The sequence below is a fragment of the Tursiops truncatus genome, chromosome 4 (assembly GCF_011762595.2).
Source record: "Tursiops truncatus isolate mTurTru1 chromosome 4, mTurTru1.mat.Y, whole genome shotgun sequence".
NCBI classification, from domain to species: Eukaryota; Metazoa; Chordata; class Mammalia; order Artiodactyla; family Delphinidae; genus Tursiops; species Tursiops truncatus.
In genome coordinates, this window is record NC_047037.1 from 65,516,625 (window position 1) to 65,535,778 (window position 19,154).

The window sequence follows — 19,154 nt, forward strand, 5'->3', positions numbered from 1 at the left end:
GACATAAAATTATGTACTTTTCTACTATTAGACACCGTGTTGTAATGTACAACCTTCTATATTTATGTCTTTGCATTTGTCTGAATTATTTCCTTAGGATACATTTTTATTTATTTATTATTAAAAGTTTTTACTGAAGTATAGTTGATGTACAATATTATATAAGTTACAGGTGTACAATGTAATGATTCACAATTTTTTTAAGATTATATTCCATTTACAGTTGGCTATATTCCCCGTGTATCCTTGAAGATACATTTTTAGAATTGCAATCTTGCGGTTAAAAATATGCTCAGTTCTAAGTGCTTTCATGCCCTATTACTACTCAAGAAGTACACAAGAAGGTGCAATATCATTGCTTTTAACTCTTAAGTAAGCTTGCAGGCTAGTAGGTTTTCAAGCAAAAATGCTATGAAAACTTGAAGAGAAATTGTCTGATAATGATTTCATACTGCTGTTCCCTTGTTCAGCTTCCTGTCCCTGAGAATAAAGACGGGGAGAATGGAAATACTTGCAGCTTCCTTTTCTCTGTCCACAGGGTCTCTGCTTCTTTCGCCTGGTAAACGTCCGCAGGGGACTGTAGATTCTGTGTTATTGAACTGCATCCATCAGTGCCTCTGCTTAGTTACTGTGTGGTGGGTTTGTCAGTTTCAGGAGCATCATTTGCTCATCGTACACTGTTTTGCCATAGCTAGGACACAGGCGACTTTTTTTTTTTTTTCTGAGAAGATTGTTTCTTCCTTTGTTTTAGGCTGAAGAAATGTCAACCATTGGGAGTTTTGAAGGATTGCAGCCTGTGTCTCCGAAGCAAGAGGGAGATGACTAAACCTCTGAGACTGATCAGCTGTCCACGGAGGAGGGTGACCCAGGCACTGTCTCAGGGCCAAGGCAGACTTCAAGGCCTCCAAGTGTGACCGAATCAGCACTCTACCCCAGTCCCTATCACCAGCCTTATATCTCACGGAAGTACTTCATTACACAGGTAAAATAATAAAATCATGAATTTAAATACTACATAAAACTTCTCCTTAAAAACATCCTAATATCCTTCCATATACCACATGTTTTACCAACTGTTTTCATGTTCTTTATCTTGTGTAATAGTCACAATAACTGTGAAGTAGTCATCCTTATCTCCATTTTATAGGCGGAAGATCTGAATTTCGGAGTAGTTAAGGGTCTATTTTTGACTACCAGATAGTATCAAGGAGAAGCAGGTCCTCCAGCCTCCATGAGTCTTTGGCTCCTGAGTCCTGTATTCATGCTAGACCTGACCTCAATAAATTAATGCTCTATGGAGAGAGAACCAGACTGGCTAGAATATAAGGCTGGGAGCCCAGAGGGAGTATTTGTTGTAAGTCTGGAAAAGACATGGGTGATGGAGTGGAAAGGGTTGCTGAGCATGGGCTAAACCTCAAGGGTCTACATGGGCATGCTGGTATAACACTACGGGGACAAACACTTTATTCCAATCCTATAGCTGCAGTTTGGAGCTGAGCTTCTTCCCTGTGCATCAAAGCAGTGAGCTTGTAGGCTATCATCAACTGGGGGCAACATTGCAGATTGTGCTCTGTGGCAGCAGAGAGATTCTTCAAGTGTACATGGAACATCTCTTTGTTGAAAAAAAGCTTTTCAACTCAACTGCTAAATAAGTGGTGGCCAAGAGTTTGAGACTATTTATAATGCTTTAACTAACAAACCCTGATTTGTTAGCCTTTAAAATATATCTTTAGTTAAGATAAAGTTGTAGTTAAAGAGACTCAATATGTGTGTGTGTGTGTGTGTGTGTGTGTGTGTGTGAAGATATATACCTATATTACCTGTATTCAGTGACTCATATGTGCAGAGTGCTTTGGCATGTTCTATACTATGTGTGTGTTTGTGTGTTTTTGCATAGGGAAAGCAAATGGTTTATTTTCTAAAGTATAAGAACTTTATTGAATATGCAAAGTTAAGCTTAAGATATAGCTGGGAAAGAAATCAAAGCATCCCTTAAAGTGTCCTTTTCTTTGATAGTGATGATGAGAGATGAACAGGATTTGATGAGAGAAGAACAGTGATGAATGATATAGAATAAGGGCTTTATCATTGGAAGCTGGTTCAATTAAGAGAGCTGCCTGAGAAGTCTATGCAAAGCTGTTGTCTTTGCATCTGATGATGGGTCTGAAGTTGCTATAGATCAACCAATTGGCTGTTGTGAAGTAGGAATAGGAAATAGGGAATAACCTGAACCTGGATGGACAAACTGGAATTCCTTTTGACCGAGCGGCTCCCACCATGGAAAAATGGAACCTGTGTTTGTCTCCCACCAAGTTTGAACTTGAAGATGTGAGTCACTTTCAGGAGAAGCCAGTGCTCTTCTCCACCGAGTGAGCTGCACACTTACCCAGTTCAGGGAAGGAGGATCTGAGGGAGGAGGTCTGACTGTAGCAAAAGGAGCTGTAGGTCCAGGGGCTTCCCCACCCCCTCCCATGCCATCAAGTAAACAGGAGGTTGGCAGCTGTGAACATGAGCTGCACTTGGGCCTGATTGTCCTGCCCTCATCTTCAATAAGGAATCATGACTGATGTTTCACTTCTGCCTTTCAAATATGACACAAACCTCTCTTGTGGCCAACACTAGTTTAGAAGCAGACAGGAAAGGAAATTCTAGAAAATGTAGTTCTAGCTTAGCTAAACTGACACAGTCTAAAGCTACAACAGAGCTTTTGTTTATTTATTTATTTATTTACATGATGCTTTTATTTGTGTGGCTCTATGTAGCTTATAAAATACAGTCCCCTGGAGAAGCACTGTGAGGTAGGCAGGAAAGGGCTTATCACTCTTGTTTTAGTGGTAAACATATTGAAGTTTCAGAGGAGTGAAGTGACCTAAGTCACATAATATTAGTGTAAGAGCTGTAGCTAGACTCTGTACCTTCTGTCTCTAAGTCCAGTGCTCTTTCTGCCATAATGTACAATTGAACGTATGGCCCCCTAGTAAAGATTTTCAGTGATTGACTACGATTCATTTAAAGAACATCTTCTCCAATAGGTGTATAGAAAGTAACTTGAAGTTCTCAAGAGCTTGGGAAAGGAAAACCTTCTAATCTTATCAGTGAGTCTGAAGTAGACCTGAGGACTCTTTAGGAGGTATCTGTAAAGGCTACATTCCCAAGCAGTCAGCATTAACTTTCCTTCAGACCAAGAGACAAAATATGAAGAGGTTTTTTCTTTTTTAGCATGTGAGTATAATGAACGTGCTTTAATGCATATGAGGATAATGAAAATACAATTGTTGGTTCGACTGAAACAATGATAAATATTATTTTGAATAAATAATGATCCAGTTTTACTACCTTGTAAACCACAAATCTGCTGATGTGGTGGTAGCTGAGGAAATGGGAGGAGACATTGTATGTATGTATATGTGTGTGTGTGTGTGTGTGTGTATATATATATATATATATATACACATATATATAAATTTTCTCATCTTCAAAGTATGGATAAAATGTCAGTTTTATATGGGAGTTTAAGCTAATTTTTAAAGAGTTCTTAGTACAGTGTAAGACACATCTATTAACATTTCATAAACAGCATCTCTTGCTATTCTAAATGCTTTCTTTCTCTTTTTTGCTGACTTGGCATTCACATTCCTGTTATTGGTAATAGGAATGATATTAAGATGCCCATGACCTCACCATGACCCCTAAGGTGAGATACAAATGTAGACCTATAGGGTCTGTAGCAGGAAAGAGGTTCAAATGAAGGAAGCTAACTGATTTTCTCAAGGGATAATTAAATCAGGTCAGGGTTCTGAATGACTCAGATCTATGAAACATACATCGTAATGTTTTGCTTCTTAGAGCTGAAATGAGATCTAAGGATGATATGGTCCAATGCTTCTCAGTCTTTATCGTGCAAACGGATCACCTGGAGAGCTTGTTAAAATACTGGTTTGATTCAATGGGTCTGGGATGAGGCCTTAGATTCTGCATTTATATAAACTCTCTGGCAATGCTCATGCTTTCTGTCCACCTACCACACTTTGAACACCAAGTTGCTAGTCAATTCTCTAATTTTTAGAGGCAACTAAGGTCCAGAGAGGGGCAGTGGCTCACCCAAGGTCTTAACAGTTAGTGGGCACTGACTTGCCCAAGAGGTTAGTAAGTAGCAAAGCTAGGGTTAGAACAAATGTTCCCCAATTCCCATTCATAGTTCTGTGATCCCATGCAGTGATTTAAAATAAATCAATTTATTACAGTGTAAGAATTTTAAGGATATATCTTGCAAATTCAGAAAAGCAGTAAGTGACTGAGTGGAGAAATTCCTTGGCCATGCATTTTATTTTATTACAGGGTTCTAAAATAATTTCACAGGAGGTGGTTTATTGAAAAAAATTGGAAAATGTGGGCAAGCAAGATAAAAGTCACCATAATTCCACAGTTCAAAGTTAACCAAAATATATGAATGTGCTTTTATACATTTTGGTGAATAACCTTACTTCTTCTTACATGTACATTTTATTGTGCAAAAGAATAGAATTACATGCCAAATATTTATTATGTCAATAACTGTGGTTTCATAAAATCATTTTTAACACTCTATAATATCCCACTATGGGGATGTAGTACAATCTGTTTAAGTTTTGCTGGATATTTAAGTTGGTTCTTGTTCATATCTGGAAAGGAAAGTTATTCCTTGGCTTGCTGAGGCAGGATGGCACTCAGTTACTCAGCTGCCAGGAGTGGATACCCAATGCTATAATAAGAAAGAGGATGGATCAGTATATGAGTTTCAAGCTGGATATGCAAAGATGTGACTGATATGAAAGTATAGATCAATTTATGACAAACAAGGCATTTTTAGCATCATAATATCGTGCATTAGATCACATCTCTGAATACCTGGTCGTAAAACAAGCCAGTCTGGTCCCTTCAACCTCTTGTGTTCTTTTATGGGTCACTCTGGGCTGTTGCTTTCTTCCCTCAGGCTTCCAGCCAATTATTTATTTACTGCAAATTTGTCCTTCTGATACAGCTTAGCAACATTCTTTCTCAGAGCCAGGAGGGGCCTCATAAAATATCCAACCCCACCCCTGAGACACATAAAGAAGATGTGACTTGTCCAAAGGCAACCAGCAACTTAGGGGTCATAGCAGGCCAGGAACCCAAGACTCCTGGAACTTTCTACCACCCATCCACTGCCTCTGGCCTTGGACAATGAATGAGGAGTCACAGTAATGAAGGTCTGAACCACTTGCTATCAGTCTGCTTGGATAACCTTTTCCTCATATTTTTGTTCATCTGCTATTATTGCTTAGACATATCTAAAAATGGCCTACTGTCTTCTCTCAACATAAGTACCCCTCAAGGCTAATAACTTGAGGTACATTATGATAATCACTTTAGTCGTGGAGAGTGATATTCAAAAGCAACTTCTTATGAAAGGAACAATACTTGATCCGCATGGGGAAAGATATATTTAAACTCCCTGTAGGACTCTGTATTTGCAGATACCTTATCAGAAAGTTGAAAGCGATTAGAGATGGGGAATTATCTCTAAATTTATACTTGAGAATGTAAATTACATACAAACTAATGGGACTAAAACTCTTTGATCTTTTAATATTTAATTAATGGTTCCCCATGGCCTTTTTATAGCCTGTGTTCTATTGTGAGCAACAAGATTTTAATAAGCAGGTTTGGGACTTCCCATTGTGTGGCAAGATGTTGTTGCCTTTATGACACTAATTTGACTTTCATACTCTCTCCTTTTCCCTCTTCTCTTACTACACGCTTCCCCATGTCTTGCTCTTGTACTGGGAACAACTAAATATATTAGTTGTATTGTTATTGTCTGTATGAGCTTCTTTGTGATTTAGAAATTACATATCTCACTGGGCAAAATGTTTCTGGAATCCCCTCCTTACACTGAAATCCTTTGAAGATGGTAATAAAGTTGATGTTTCTATCTGAGGGCAGACACTTAACAATCATGAAATAAGAAGCATTTCCTTCATTTTCAGGGAGAGACAAATTTGTCTGGGCTTTACAAATCACATCCAATTCACAGCTGGTTTTCTTACCTTATGAATATACCACAAAGTAAACTCTTGGTGTGACGACACCCTCAAGGGAGAGTTGATTGTGTCTAAGTCCCTAGGAGCATTCCTTTCTATCTTGTCCCATCCTCTCACTGTCTAGCTAAGGGGTCCAGTACATGGGAAAATATTAGTAGCAGACATGAATATTGTTTGTGTGGCTCCTGGCCCTGGGCTATTCTAGCTCGAGGAAACACAAGGAGACAAATACATATGTCTTTGAACTTTCCTCAGTACGTTTGTTTTGATTGAAAATATTTAGTGCTAGACTATTAGAGAAAATATTGACCATTAAGCTATGTAGTGACTTATAAGTAAGGATCCCCCTAATGATTTTTTCTTAAAATTTAGAATTAGAAATGTATTTGTACTCTCTTGCCAGGCTTTCTCTGGTCGAGTGATGAGTACATATCATTCCATTATACTTTCGTATTAGTCTTAGAGTGCAAGGAGTCTCAGAGCTAATTGTTCAGTAACCATTTGATCCCCCAATCCTGGTACAATGATTTCCCTTCTATTTAATGTTAACAAGAAGAATGATAATGAAGTCTTTTATTCTTCAGTGTTACCAAATGTTGTCACCATTTCCTAACAGCTGTTACAGTTAATGATATCTTATCCATCTAACAAATGCTTACACCGATGCATGGAATGACAAGGTGACTTAACATGGGTCTCACAGCCAGCAGAAAGGCTGAGATTTAAAACCTTGTCCCGGACACAAGTCAAAGTGTTCACACACTTTATTTCATTTTTGACACTAAAAGGCTGAAGTTAATTTATCATAGTAACCAATAATAACAAATGGAGGAGAGTAAAATACTCTATCAGGATACGATGCATAACTGTTCCATAGAGGCATAACTGATATTTCTACTGAAGGTACGAATTCAGGCAGTGAGGACACGGACAGAACTCCAGAGACTTCCAAACTGTTCTATAAGGAATACACTTCATTTTTAATGTTTAACTTTTGAAAATGTGTATAGCCAAACAACACCCATCCACTGGCTCCATCCACCAAGTTCCTTCCCTACCCTTAGGGAACCGCTGTTAACATTTTCTATGTATCCTTCTAGAGTGACTTTAGGCCTGTACAAACACAAATACTTATTCTTACCCATTCTCCTCCTTTTCACACAAAAAGTTGCCATATTTACCCTTTCTTCTGAACATTTTTTTCCTTTCACTTAATAACATATTTTGAAATCAAAGATTAGTACATGTTTCTTCATTTTTTACATATTTATCATATTTCATTGCATGGATATGTCCCATAATATATCTAACAACTCTACTATTGATAGATATTTGCATGGTTTCCAAGTTTTTGCTATCCACAAACTAGGCTGCAAAGGACACTTTATACATATGTCATTTTGTACATATGCAAGAGTATCTATAGTATAACTTCACAGAAATGGAATGTGTGGATCGAAGATTAGATCATTTTGATAGCTTTTGCCAATTGCCTTCCATAGGGAAGACAAGTAAGGTTTTGAAAAATTCTACATTCTTTTATTCATCTTTACATGTTTTTGGCAAAGTGTCTGGCATAAAAGCATCCAACAAAATGCTTATTTTAGGATTATTTCATTATTCTCCAATTCCACTTATAATATTTTTCTTCTGAAAAGTATTAGTTTCACTACCAAGTTATATTAGCTTGAGGCAGAAATTGTGTGAATACACGAAAAGAGACAGGAAAAATAGCCATGATGAGTCATCAAAGAAAGCATCATTTTTTAGAGAACTTTGACCAGTGGGCCTAGTAGAGTCAGGCTGTATCACGGGGAGCCAAGGATGATGGATGATGGGAGAATTGTAACAGAATCAGGAAATTTCCCTGCAGGGTAGTCCAGTCCTACCAGCTGGATTACTGGAAACCAGTGATGTTGACACAATCTCCTGTGTCAGTGGGAGCTCAAGGCATATTTGACTAGTGTCCCAGAACTTACTGATTTTGTGACACACAGGTTTCAGCAAGCACGGGGTACCATACTAGCTTTCTGACAATCCTTTAACCAGCAGCAGAGGATGACAAAAGAGTTGGAAATCATTCAGTCCCCTGGCTGACTGTCCAATCCAACAGGAAACTTGTTAGAATTGAAAATTAGAATCTCTCAGTGTAAAAGGCTATGGTCATATTTTCTTAAAGATTTCCAGGAGGTTTTGATCATCAGCTTGGCTCAGAAAGCTTTGGTTCAGTCTACTCAGTTGTCTTATAGATAAAGAAATGGAAGCCAAGGAAAGTTAAATAATTATCTGTAGGTCACAGAATTTATTCATGACATATCTGGAATATGAACACAGGTCACTCAATTCTCTGTAGTTGTCCTATCCATTTCCTGGATGACTTGTGCTGTGTGGAATGAGTGGAAGGGAGGGGGACAGATAAGTACTTAAAGTTCTGTACCATTTACTACCACTTCATCTGAAGCAGCTCCATTCTTTTCCTGTATTTTACATGTGGACTCATCTAAGATTTTTCTTAACTGATGGACTCTGTGGCTATAGTCTTTCAAAGCCTTTTATCATAGTTTGAGAAAACAAGCAAACCAAAATCCTACAATCACCTCACCTCTGAGAGAAGATATTTGAATGGGTCCTAGCTAGGCTAGTATCCCCACTTCCTTTTGGGAGAGAAAGGTCTCAAGCTAGGAGGATTAGGAATGTTGATGTTTATGGAAGATTAGGTGTCTAGCATAAAGCCCTATTACATAGAGACTATATGAGAACTTGTAACGTACTAGTCCCAGGGTTGGGCATGAGACCAGCACTGTGTGGTAGGCCTAGAAGTGGAATGTCTGGGTTTCCTGTCTTGTTTCTGTCACTTCTTGACTGAGTGAACTTGACAAGTTATATACTTCCCTACACAGACCCCTGTTTTCACACTTATAAAACGGGATGGCTTCTAATAGATAAGACCTTGGCTGTAGTGGTTCTCAAGCTTGGCTATACATTGGAGTTATCTGGGATGCTTTAAAAAATCCTGATGTACTGTTAGGTGAATCCCGTCCACTGAGTATCTGATATAATTGGCCTGGTGCACAGCCCTGGCATTAGGATTTTCAAAAGCTCCGCCAGTGATTCTGATGGGTAACCAAGGCTGAGAGTAACTGCCTAGAGAACAATGGTTCTTATAGTAGAGTCCCACACCAATAGCATCACCCAGGAACTTGTTAGAAATGTAAATTCTCAGGCCCACCCCAGAACTACTGAATCAGAAACTCTGGGGACAGTGCCCACAAATCTGTTTTAAGACACATTTCAGGTGATCCTGATGTGTGCTGAAGTTTAAGAATCACTGAGCTAGAGGGTCTATGAATGTATTATTAAGACAGGGTTAATCCATTTTTAAGCTAGAGGCAGGCTCATAGTAGGAATTCCTTTTTGGATAAAGGTAAAAAAAGAGAGGTAAGGAGACAAAAAATTCATTTCCCAGAGCCAGATAAAACTATAGTCAGAATACTGGAAGAAGCTTTCCTCCTTTGTGTTTTATGACCATGTACTCTTTGAAGAGAGAAAGGTTAGATTTTAAAAATGTATGTATTGCTAAATGCATTGAACTTCCTGATACACATTTGTTTATTAGAAAAACTGGTGCTCTGAAAATAGCTATCTTCATTTCTATGAGAAAATGTGAGTAAGATTATAGAAATCTCACAGGACTTGGATCACTTTTGTCCCACCCAAGGAGAGCAACTTAGTAAATACCAGAGTTTAAGACTAAGCTCTCCAGCAGGCAGTGCCTACAACAAACAGGCAACTCCAAGAATTATCTTTCCTGGTCAACTTTTTGGAGGAATTGCTGGGATATAGTAATTAATCATAAGCATGAAGAGGACTCAGTCTTCTCTAAACTAGGTATTCTCTTTCTCCTACTCAGCCAGGGGCCATTGAGACTGCCACGGAAGACTTGAAAGGCCACATTGCCAAGACTTCTGGAGAGAAAATTCAAGGCTTCTGGCTCTCGACAGTGAGTAGTTATGACTAAGTGAAGGGCAGTGGAAATCTAGCCTTTTCCTTGACAACACCATAATAGAATAGGAGATGGCCCAGTGGAAGAATTTCTCCTGCTTACAGTGAGATAATTGATTGACATATCGAGCAGGAGAGTAAAGTTTCATGGTGCCCCATGGCTGATGGTATGACCAGGTTTGACTTCTACCACTGTTTTCCAGGCTAGTTGCTTCACTCAACCATCACTGTGACTACCTTAGGTCAGGCCCTCATCAGGGCTCTCAGGGACCATTGTATTAGCCTCCTCACTGATCTCTCTGGTTCCAATCTCTGTTTCTTGTAAGCACTCTCCCTCCAACCACATCAGGCTACTAACCATCCCACTCTGGGTACAGTGGAAAGGAAGGTTGGGAAAGAGGATGAATGAGGTCAACATATACAGTGTGAATTTTATCATTAAGTAAATTGGGTACAATAACATGAGCAACAAAACTAGGGAAATCATGCAGGATAAAGACAGGCCACCTTGGAGTGGGGGAGGGATAGATTGGGAGTTTGGGATTGACATGTACACACTGCTATATTTAAAATTGATAACCAACAAGAACCTACTGTATAGCACAGGAAACTCTGCTCCATATTCTGTAATAACCTAAATGGGAAAAGAATTTGAAAAAGAATACATACATGTACATGTATAACTGAATCCCTTTGCTCTACACCTGAAATTAACACAACATTGTTAATCAACTATACTCCAATATAAAATAAAAATTTAAAAAAAACAAAACAAGCAAATAAAAAGCCCTCAAAAGAAAGGCCACCTGTCCAGAGTTAAGATAAAAACCAAATCTAACACTTAAGTGCTTGTCATTTTAATGACTGCTCCATTCACCCTCAAGGCTTATCTTAGCTACAGGGGTTTTCATTGCCAGACACAATGAAGATGGTTAACTTTCTGTCCTACCCTGACACTCTAGTGTCTGTGTGACCTTTTTTTCACCCACCAGGTGACTATTAGGAATGCCATAGTCCTTATAGTAGTAAGTAAAATATGCACATAATAAGGGTAAGAGGCATCTCTTTTCTTCTGCAGAATCCATGATATTAAATGGAGAATGCAATTAGAACTCCATTTGAGATACTTAATTGGTTCAGTAAGTTTTCTTGGTAGTACAAGCACCAAAGGTTCCAGCCGAAAAGCTCAGTCATTTCTACACCTGAGTGAAGAATCATTTTATCTTTCCCTTCTGGGAGGGACATCTTCTTTGAATAAATTTTAGGAGGACAACACTGGGATGTTTAACCTTCCAGTCGAGCAGAACAAATCCCTCAATCAAAGGAATGCAGAAACCAAATAAACTGTGAGTCCATCTTTCTGACCACCATAGCATATTTTTGTTTCAAATGGGTTCCAAAACTTGAATTAAAATGAATTTTTGAAAACCAAGCTGACAAGTTCTGAGCATTTGTGTCTTCATCTATGAATTGCAGATAATGATATATACCTGACAAGTTGTTATGAAGACTAAACAAGGTAACATTGTAAAATTCTTAGCAAAGTCCTTAGCACATAGTGGATTTTCAGTGGACATCAGTGTCCTTCCTCTGTTCTCAAGTACTAACTATTGGTAAAAGGCAATACTTTTTGATGTTGTTATTGGTAGCCTCTACCTTTATTTCTATCTTGTCCATCTCTATCTCTATCATCTCTGGGTTACCTTTAATGAAAAGTCTTTTAATTTATTCACTTTCACCAACTTACATTTTATTCTCTACTCTCCACCTCCCATCTGCAGAGTAAAATATGATTTGTGCAAATGAAAAGGCTGCCTTGGGCTTCCCTGGTGGCGCAGTGGTTGGGGGTCTGCCTGCCGATGCGGGGGGCACGCGCTCGTGCCCCGGTCTGGGAAGATCCCACATGCCGTGGAGCGGCTGGGCCCGTGAGCCACGGCCGCTGAGCCTGCGCGTCTGGAGCCTGTGCTCCGCAACGCGAGAGGCTGCGGTGGTGGGGGGCCCGCGTACCGCAAAAAAAAAAAAAAAAAGAAAGAAAGAAAAGGCTGCCTTGATTAAGCAAGATGTCTACATAAATTCTGAAGGTCACGTCAGAAGTAAACACTTACCTATTTTGTTTCTACAATGTATCTCACTTTTTTTCTACAATATATCTCATTTCATTTCTACAATGTATCTCATTTATAAGAAAGAATGCACAAACATGGTCTTTCAAATCCAGTGGTGGCTACTTTTGAATTCTCAAATAATAGAATCAGTAATTTCTTTAAGGGTGCATATTTTGTTTGGTTTTATTTGTACAGAAGTTTGACTTGTTTTTTTGTTTGTTTGAATGTTTCTGCTCAGTGATTGCAGTGGCCTGTAGATATCAATTTTTGGAAGATAAATCTGATTGTGTGATCTGCATTGAGGTTTAGCACTATAATTGTGTGCTTGATTTAACATCAGCTAGGATGATTGCTAACACCAGCAGTTTTCAGGTAAATATGAACAGCTTTGCCCCAAAGACGCAAGCCTTGTACTTACCTCTGAACCTAATAGGACGTTCAGAAAGTTGGTAAGAAATCTCTGGCAACTAGTTTTCTATTTCTCTTTTGTCCTGTGGTACCCATTTATATTAAGGACAATAATGAGGCATGTATCCTATGCATGTAGAATTTCAAGCAATCATATTTGCTTATTTGCTATCAGACTTTCTTCCTTTGCACATTGGAACCCATTTCTCCTTTTTAAATGGTAGTGATTTTGTGTTCTTTTTTGGTCATTCTTCTCTCTCAAAATTCTTTTACTTCTCCCACAACCCTCCATCAAAATCTACTTTCAGGAAAAGATCTGATTCCAGTCCTTTTTACCAGTGCAAGACATTGCCAGTTTCTTTTCTTTTCCTGTTACTCTTTGTAGCTGGTTCAGACTGCCTTCATGTAATGGAAGGAGGAGGTACCAGTTGTAAAGAAAATGTTCAGGCATCTGGACTAAATGAATGGGCTCCCATTCACTGTGACTGTTCAAGCAGAAGATAGGAAGCTGTTTGTCAAAGGAGGGGCATGCATAGGTTTTGAATGACCTTTCAGACTTAAGTCCTCTGTTTATTTGTAGTGCAGCAAAAAACAGCAACAGCAAAACCAATCAAACAAAAAACAAAACCTCCAAAATAACAACAGCAAGACTAAACAAAACAAATGTATAAACACATAGGCCCAGAAAGGTGAGAACCTGGGCTGCTCTTGTCCCCTTTCCTCCTTTTTCTAATGGCATAAGACCCATCCATTCCTGAGAGTTACAGGGATTGTAACATAGACCTATTTCCCCAGCCTTACCAACCACACAAGACTCTTTTCAAGCATAACACTTTTTTTGTATGTGACAGAAAAGGCTGGGCTTCATGTACATCAACTTTCAGCTCCTTCTGGGGAGATGAGAAATCCCTGGCTACTCATCAGTGGTTTAAAGAATATCTGCTTTCAAACCAGTATTCCAGTTTCAGAATGAGGAATAGTAAAAAGCCTTTTAATGTAGTATATAGCACATGTAAAAGTATCTTCATGTCCATGAACTTGCTTTACCTTCCCTACATCCTTGTTAGTTGTATGATTCCCATTTTATAGATGAGAGGTGGAGACTAGGGAAAATGAAGTGGCCAGATGAAGATCCCATAAGTGATAGAGCAAGAAAGATGGACCACCACACTCCTGCGTTAGCTGGGTTCTGATTCTTTCCCCAAGTACATACAGTGTAGATGAGGGGTAACTAATAAGCCCAGCTCCATCTTTAGTCATGGTTTGTCAGACTCCTAGAAGTAGTTTGATATAGGAGGGCAAGGTGGGAGCTGTTGAGAGGAAACTTGAAAAGGACTTATGGGCCTTGTGTATCATGTTTAAGAACTTCGATTCTATCCCTTAGGTGATACGGAGTCTCTGATGGGTGAGGCTCTGTATTTATATTTTATGAAGATCACTGAAAGTCCACAATCCCTTATCCAAAACCCTTGAATCAGCTGAGAATTTTTCATATTTTGGAAATGTAAAACAATGCATATGTTGTTTATTTTATGCCCCAAGTGGAGGTCTGGGACTACCCACCCTAATAAAACATATTAATCTCTTTTCAGGGAAACATGTGATATTAAAAATAGAATAAATCGTCATCTGGTTCAGATCTGGTTTTACCGCAAAGTGAGTTTCCACCACGGCTGCAATTTTCAGGGCTTTGTTGAATTTGAAATTGTGGATCAGGGTTTGTGGCCTGTACATGTTTGAAATGTGGAGGATCAATAAATGGGTGGGAGTTTAGGTGACACATTAGATACTTATGCAATATCCATGAAGGTCTGATCCAGTGGCATGCTGGAGCTGGTTCACACGTGCTCATAAGAGGTGAATGGTAGGATTTCAGGAATTTTGACAGTCAGTTGTTAATTCTTAAATTTAAATTAAATAGTTTTACAAGTTATTATTATATGTAAAATTAAATAAAATTAGTTTCACCCCCAAATAAATTTTTTTGTATTTTATTTTATTATTATTATTTTTAACATCTTTATTGGAGTATAAGTGCTTTACAATGGTGTGTTAGTTTCTGCTGTATAACAAAGTGAATCAGCTATATGTATACATATATCCCCATATCCCCTCCCTCTTGTGTCTCCCTCCCTCCCTCCCTATCCCACCCCCCTAGGTGGACACAAAGCACTGAGCTGATCTCCCTGTGCCATGCAGCTGCTTCCCACTGGCTATCTATTTTACATTTGGTAGTGTATATATGTCCATGCCACTCTCTCACTTCGTCCCAGCTTACCCTTCCCCCTCCCTGTGTCCTCAAGTCCATTCTCTAAATCTGTATCTTTATTCCTGTCCTGCCACTAGGTTCTTCAGAACCTTTTTTTTCTTTTAGATTCCATATATGTGTGTTAGCATACAGTATGCGTTTTTCTCTTTATGACCTACTTCACTCTGTATGACAGATTCTAGGTCCATCCACCTCACTACAAAATAACCCAATTTCATTTCTTTTTATGGCTGAGTAATATTCCATTGTATATATGTGCCACATCTTCTTTATCCATTCATCTGTCAATGGACACTTAGGTTGCTTTCACATCCTGGATATTGTAAATAGAGCTGCAATGAACATTGTGGTACATGACTCTTTTTGAATTATGGTTTTCTCAGGGTATATGCCCAGTAGTGGGATTGCTGGGTCGTATGGTAGTTCTATTTTTAGTTTTTTTTGGTTTGTTTGTTTGTGGTATGCGGGCCTCTCACTGTTGTGGCCCCTCCCGTGGCGGAGCACAGGCTCCGGACCTGCAGGCTCAGCAGCCATGGCTCACGGGCCCAGCCTCCCTGTGGCATGTGAGATCTTCCTGGACCAGGACACGAACCCACGTCCCCTGCATCGGCAGGAGGACTCTCAACCACTGCGCCACCAGGGAAGCCCTATTTTTAGTTTTCTAAGGAACCTCCATACTGTTCTCCATAGTGGCTGTATCAATTTACATTCACACCAACAGTGCAAGAGGGTTCCCTTTTCTCCACACGCTCCCCAGCATTTATTGTTTGTAGATTTTTTGATGATGGCCATTCTGACTGGTGTGAGGTGATACCTCACTGTAGTTTTGATTTGCATTTCTCTAATGGTTAGTGATGTTGAGCATCCTTTCATGTGTTTGTTGGCAATATGTACATCTTCTTTGCAGAAACATCTATTTAGGTCTTCTACCCATTTTTGAATTATTTTTTGTGTGTTTTTGATATTGAGCTGGACGAGCTGTTTGTAAATTTTGGAGATTAATCCTTTGTAAGTTGCTTCATTTGCAAAAATTTTCTGCCTTTCTAAGGGTTGTCTTTTTGTCTTGTTTGTGGTTTCCTTTGCTGTGCAAAAGCTTTTAAGTTTCATTAGGTTCCATTTATTTTTGTTTTGATTTCCATTTCTCTAGGAGGTGGGGCAAAAAGGATCTTGCTGTGATTTATGTCATTGAGCGTTCTGCCTATGTTTTCCTCTAGGAGTTTGATAGTGTCTGGCCTTACATTTAGGTCTTTAATCCATTTTGAGTTTATTTTTGTGTATGGTGTTAGGGACTGTTCTAATTTCATTCTTTTACAGGTAGCTGTCCAGTTTTCCCAGCACCACTCATTGAAGAAGCTGTCTTTTCTCCATTGTATAGTTTTGCCTCCTTTATCAAAGATAATGTGACTGTATGTTCATGGGTTTATCTCTGGGCTTTTTATCCTGTTCCATTGATCTATATTTCTGTTTTTGTGCCAGTACCATACTGTCTTGATTACTGTAGCTTTGTAGTATAGTCTGAAGTCCAGGAGCCTGATTCCTTCAGCTCCATTTTTCTTCCTCAAGATTGCTTTGGCTATTTTGGGTCTTTTTTGTTTCCATACAAATTGTGAAATTTTTTCTTCTAGTTCTGTGAAAAATGCCTTTGGTAGTTTGATAGGGATTGCATTGAATCTGTAGATTGCTTTGGGTAATATAGTCACTTTCACAATGTTGATTTTTCCAATCCACGAACATGGTATATCTCTCGATCTGTTTGTACCATTTTTAATTTCTTTCATCAGTTTCCTATAGTTTTCTGCTTACAGGTCTTTTGTCTCCTTAGGTAGGTTTATTCCTAGGTATTTTATTCTTTTTGTTGCAGTGGTAAATGGAAGTGTTTCCTTACTTTCTCTATCAAATTTTTCATCACTAGTGTATAAGAATGCAAGAGATTTCTGTGCATTAATTTTGTATCCTACAACTTTACCAAATTCATTGATAAGCTCTACTAGTTTTCTGGTAGCATCTTTAGGATTTTCCATGTATAGTATCATGTCATCTGCAGTGACAGTTTTATTTCCTCTTTTCCAATTTGGATTCCTTTTATTTCTTCTTCTTCTCTGATTGCTGTAACTAAAACTTCCAAAACTATGTTGAATAATAGTGGTAAGAGTGGGCAACCTTGTCTTGTTCCTGATCATAGTGGAAATGCTTTCAGTTTTTCACCATTGAGAATGATGTTGGCTGTGGGTTTGTCATATATAGCCTTTATTATGTTGAGGTAAGTCCCTTCTATGCCTACTTTCTGGAGGGTTTTTATCATAAATGGGTGTTGAATTTTGTCAAAAGCTTTTTCTGCATCTATTGAGATGATCATATGGTTTTTCTCCTTCAATTCATTAATATGGTTTATCACATTGATTGATTTGTGTATATTGAAGAATACTTGCATTCCTGGGATAAACCCCACTTGATCATGGTGTATGATCCTTTTAATGTGCTGTTGGATTCTGTTTGCTAGTATTTTGTTGAGGATTTTTGCATCTATGTTCATCAGTGATATTGGCCTGTAGTTTTCTTTCTTTGTGACATCTTTGTATGGTTTTGGTATCAGGGTGATGGTGGCCTTGTGGAATAAGTTTGGGAGTGTTCCTCCTTCTGTTATATTTTGGAAGAGTTTGAGAATGATAGGTGTTAGCTCTTCTCTAAATATTTGATAGAATTTGCCTGTGAAGCCATCTGGTCCTGGGCTTTTGTTTGTTTTTTTCACAGATTTTTGTTTGTTTTTTTCACAGATTTTTAATCACAGTTTCAATTTCAGTGTTTGAGACTAGTCTGTTTATATTTTCGATTTTCCTGGTTCAGTCTCAGAAGGTTGTGCTTTTCTAAGAATTTGTCCATTTCTTCCAGGTTGTCCATTTTATTGGCATATAGTTGCTTGTAGTAATCTCTCATGATACTTTGTGTTTCTGCAGTGTCAGTTGTTACTTCTCCTTTTTCATTGCTAATTTTATTGATTTGAGTCTTCTCCCTTTTTTTCTTGATGAGTCTGGCTAATGCTTTATCAATTTTGTTTATCTTCTCAAAGAACTATCTTTTAGATTTATTGATCTTTGCTATTGTTTCCTTCATTTCTTTTTCATTTATTTCTGATCTGATCTTTATGAATTCTTTCCTTCTTCTAACTTTGGGGTTTTTTTTGTTCTTCTGTCTCTAATTGCTTTAGGTGTAAGGTTAGGTTGTTTGAGATTTTTCTTATTTCTTTAGGTAGGATTGTATTGCTATAAACTTCCCTCTTAGAAATGCTTTTGCTGCATCCCATAGGTTTTGGGTCATCGTGTTTTCATTGTCATTTGTTTCTAGGTATTTTTTTGATTTCCTGTTTGATTTCTTCAGTGATCTCTTGGTTATTTAGTAGTGTATTGTTTAGCCTCCATGTGTTTGTATTTGTTACAGATTTTTTCCTGTAATTGATATCTAGTCTCATAGCATTGTGGTTGGAAAAGATACTTGATACAATTTCAATTTTCTTAAATTTACCAAGCCTTGATGTGTGACCCAAGATATGATCTATCCTGGAGAATGTTCCACGTGCACTTGAGAAGAAAATGTATTCTGTTGTTTTTGGATGGAATGTCCTATAAATATCAATTAAGTCCATCTTGTTTAATGTATCATTTAAAGCTTGTATTTCCTTATTTATTTTCATTTTGGATGATCTTTCCATTGGTGAAAGTGAGGTGTTAAAGTCCCCTACTATTATTGTGTTACTGTCAATTCCCCCTTTTATGGCTGTTAGCATTTGCCTTATGTATTGACGTGCTCCTATGTTGGGTGCATAAATATTTAAAATTGTTATATCTTCTTTTTGTATTGATCCCTTGATCATTATGTATTGTCCTTCTTCGTCTCTTGTAATAGTCTTCATTTTAAAGTGTATTTTGTCTGATATGAGAATTGCTACTCCAGCTTTCTTTTGATTTCCATTTGCATGGAATATCTTTTTCCATCCCCTCACTCTCAGTCTGTATATGTCCCTAGGTCTGAAGTGGGTCTCTTGTAGACAGCATATATATGGGTCTTGTTTTTGTATCCATTCAGCCAGTCTATGCCTTTTGGTTGGAGCATTTAATCCATTTTCATTTAAGGTAGTTATCGATATGTATGTTCCTATTTCCATTTTCTTAATTGTTTTGGGTTTTTTATTATAGGTCTTTTCCTTCTCTTGTGTTTCCTGCTTAGAGAAGTTCCTTTAGCATTTGTTGTAAAGCTGGTTTGGTGGTGGTGAATTCTCTTAGCTTTCTCTTGTCTGTAAAGGTTTTAATTTCT

General features: G+C 38.2%; 1 protein-coding gene across 1 annotated transcript in view; it reads left to right on the forward strand.

The window, feature by feature from the left end:
* Positions 1 to 689: 689 nt before the first annotated feature.
* The window catches only part of TPRG1 (tumor protein p63 regulated 1), a 151,979-nt gene continuing 133,514 nt past the window's right edge, over positions 690 to 19,154 (forward strand). Inside the window, 3 exon segments of the mRNA XM_073804018.1 lie at positions 690 to 982; positions 9,973 to 10,062; positions 12,612 to 12,618. Coding sequence (XP_073660119.1) covers positions 761 to 982; positions 9,973 to 10,062; positions 12,612 to 12,618 — 319 coding nt within the window. The 5' untranslated portion in view covers positions 690 to 760.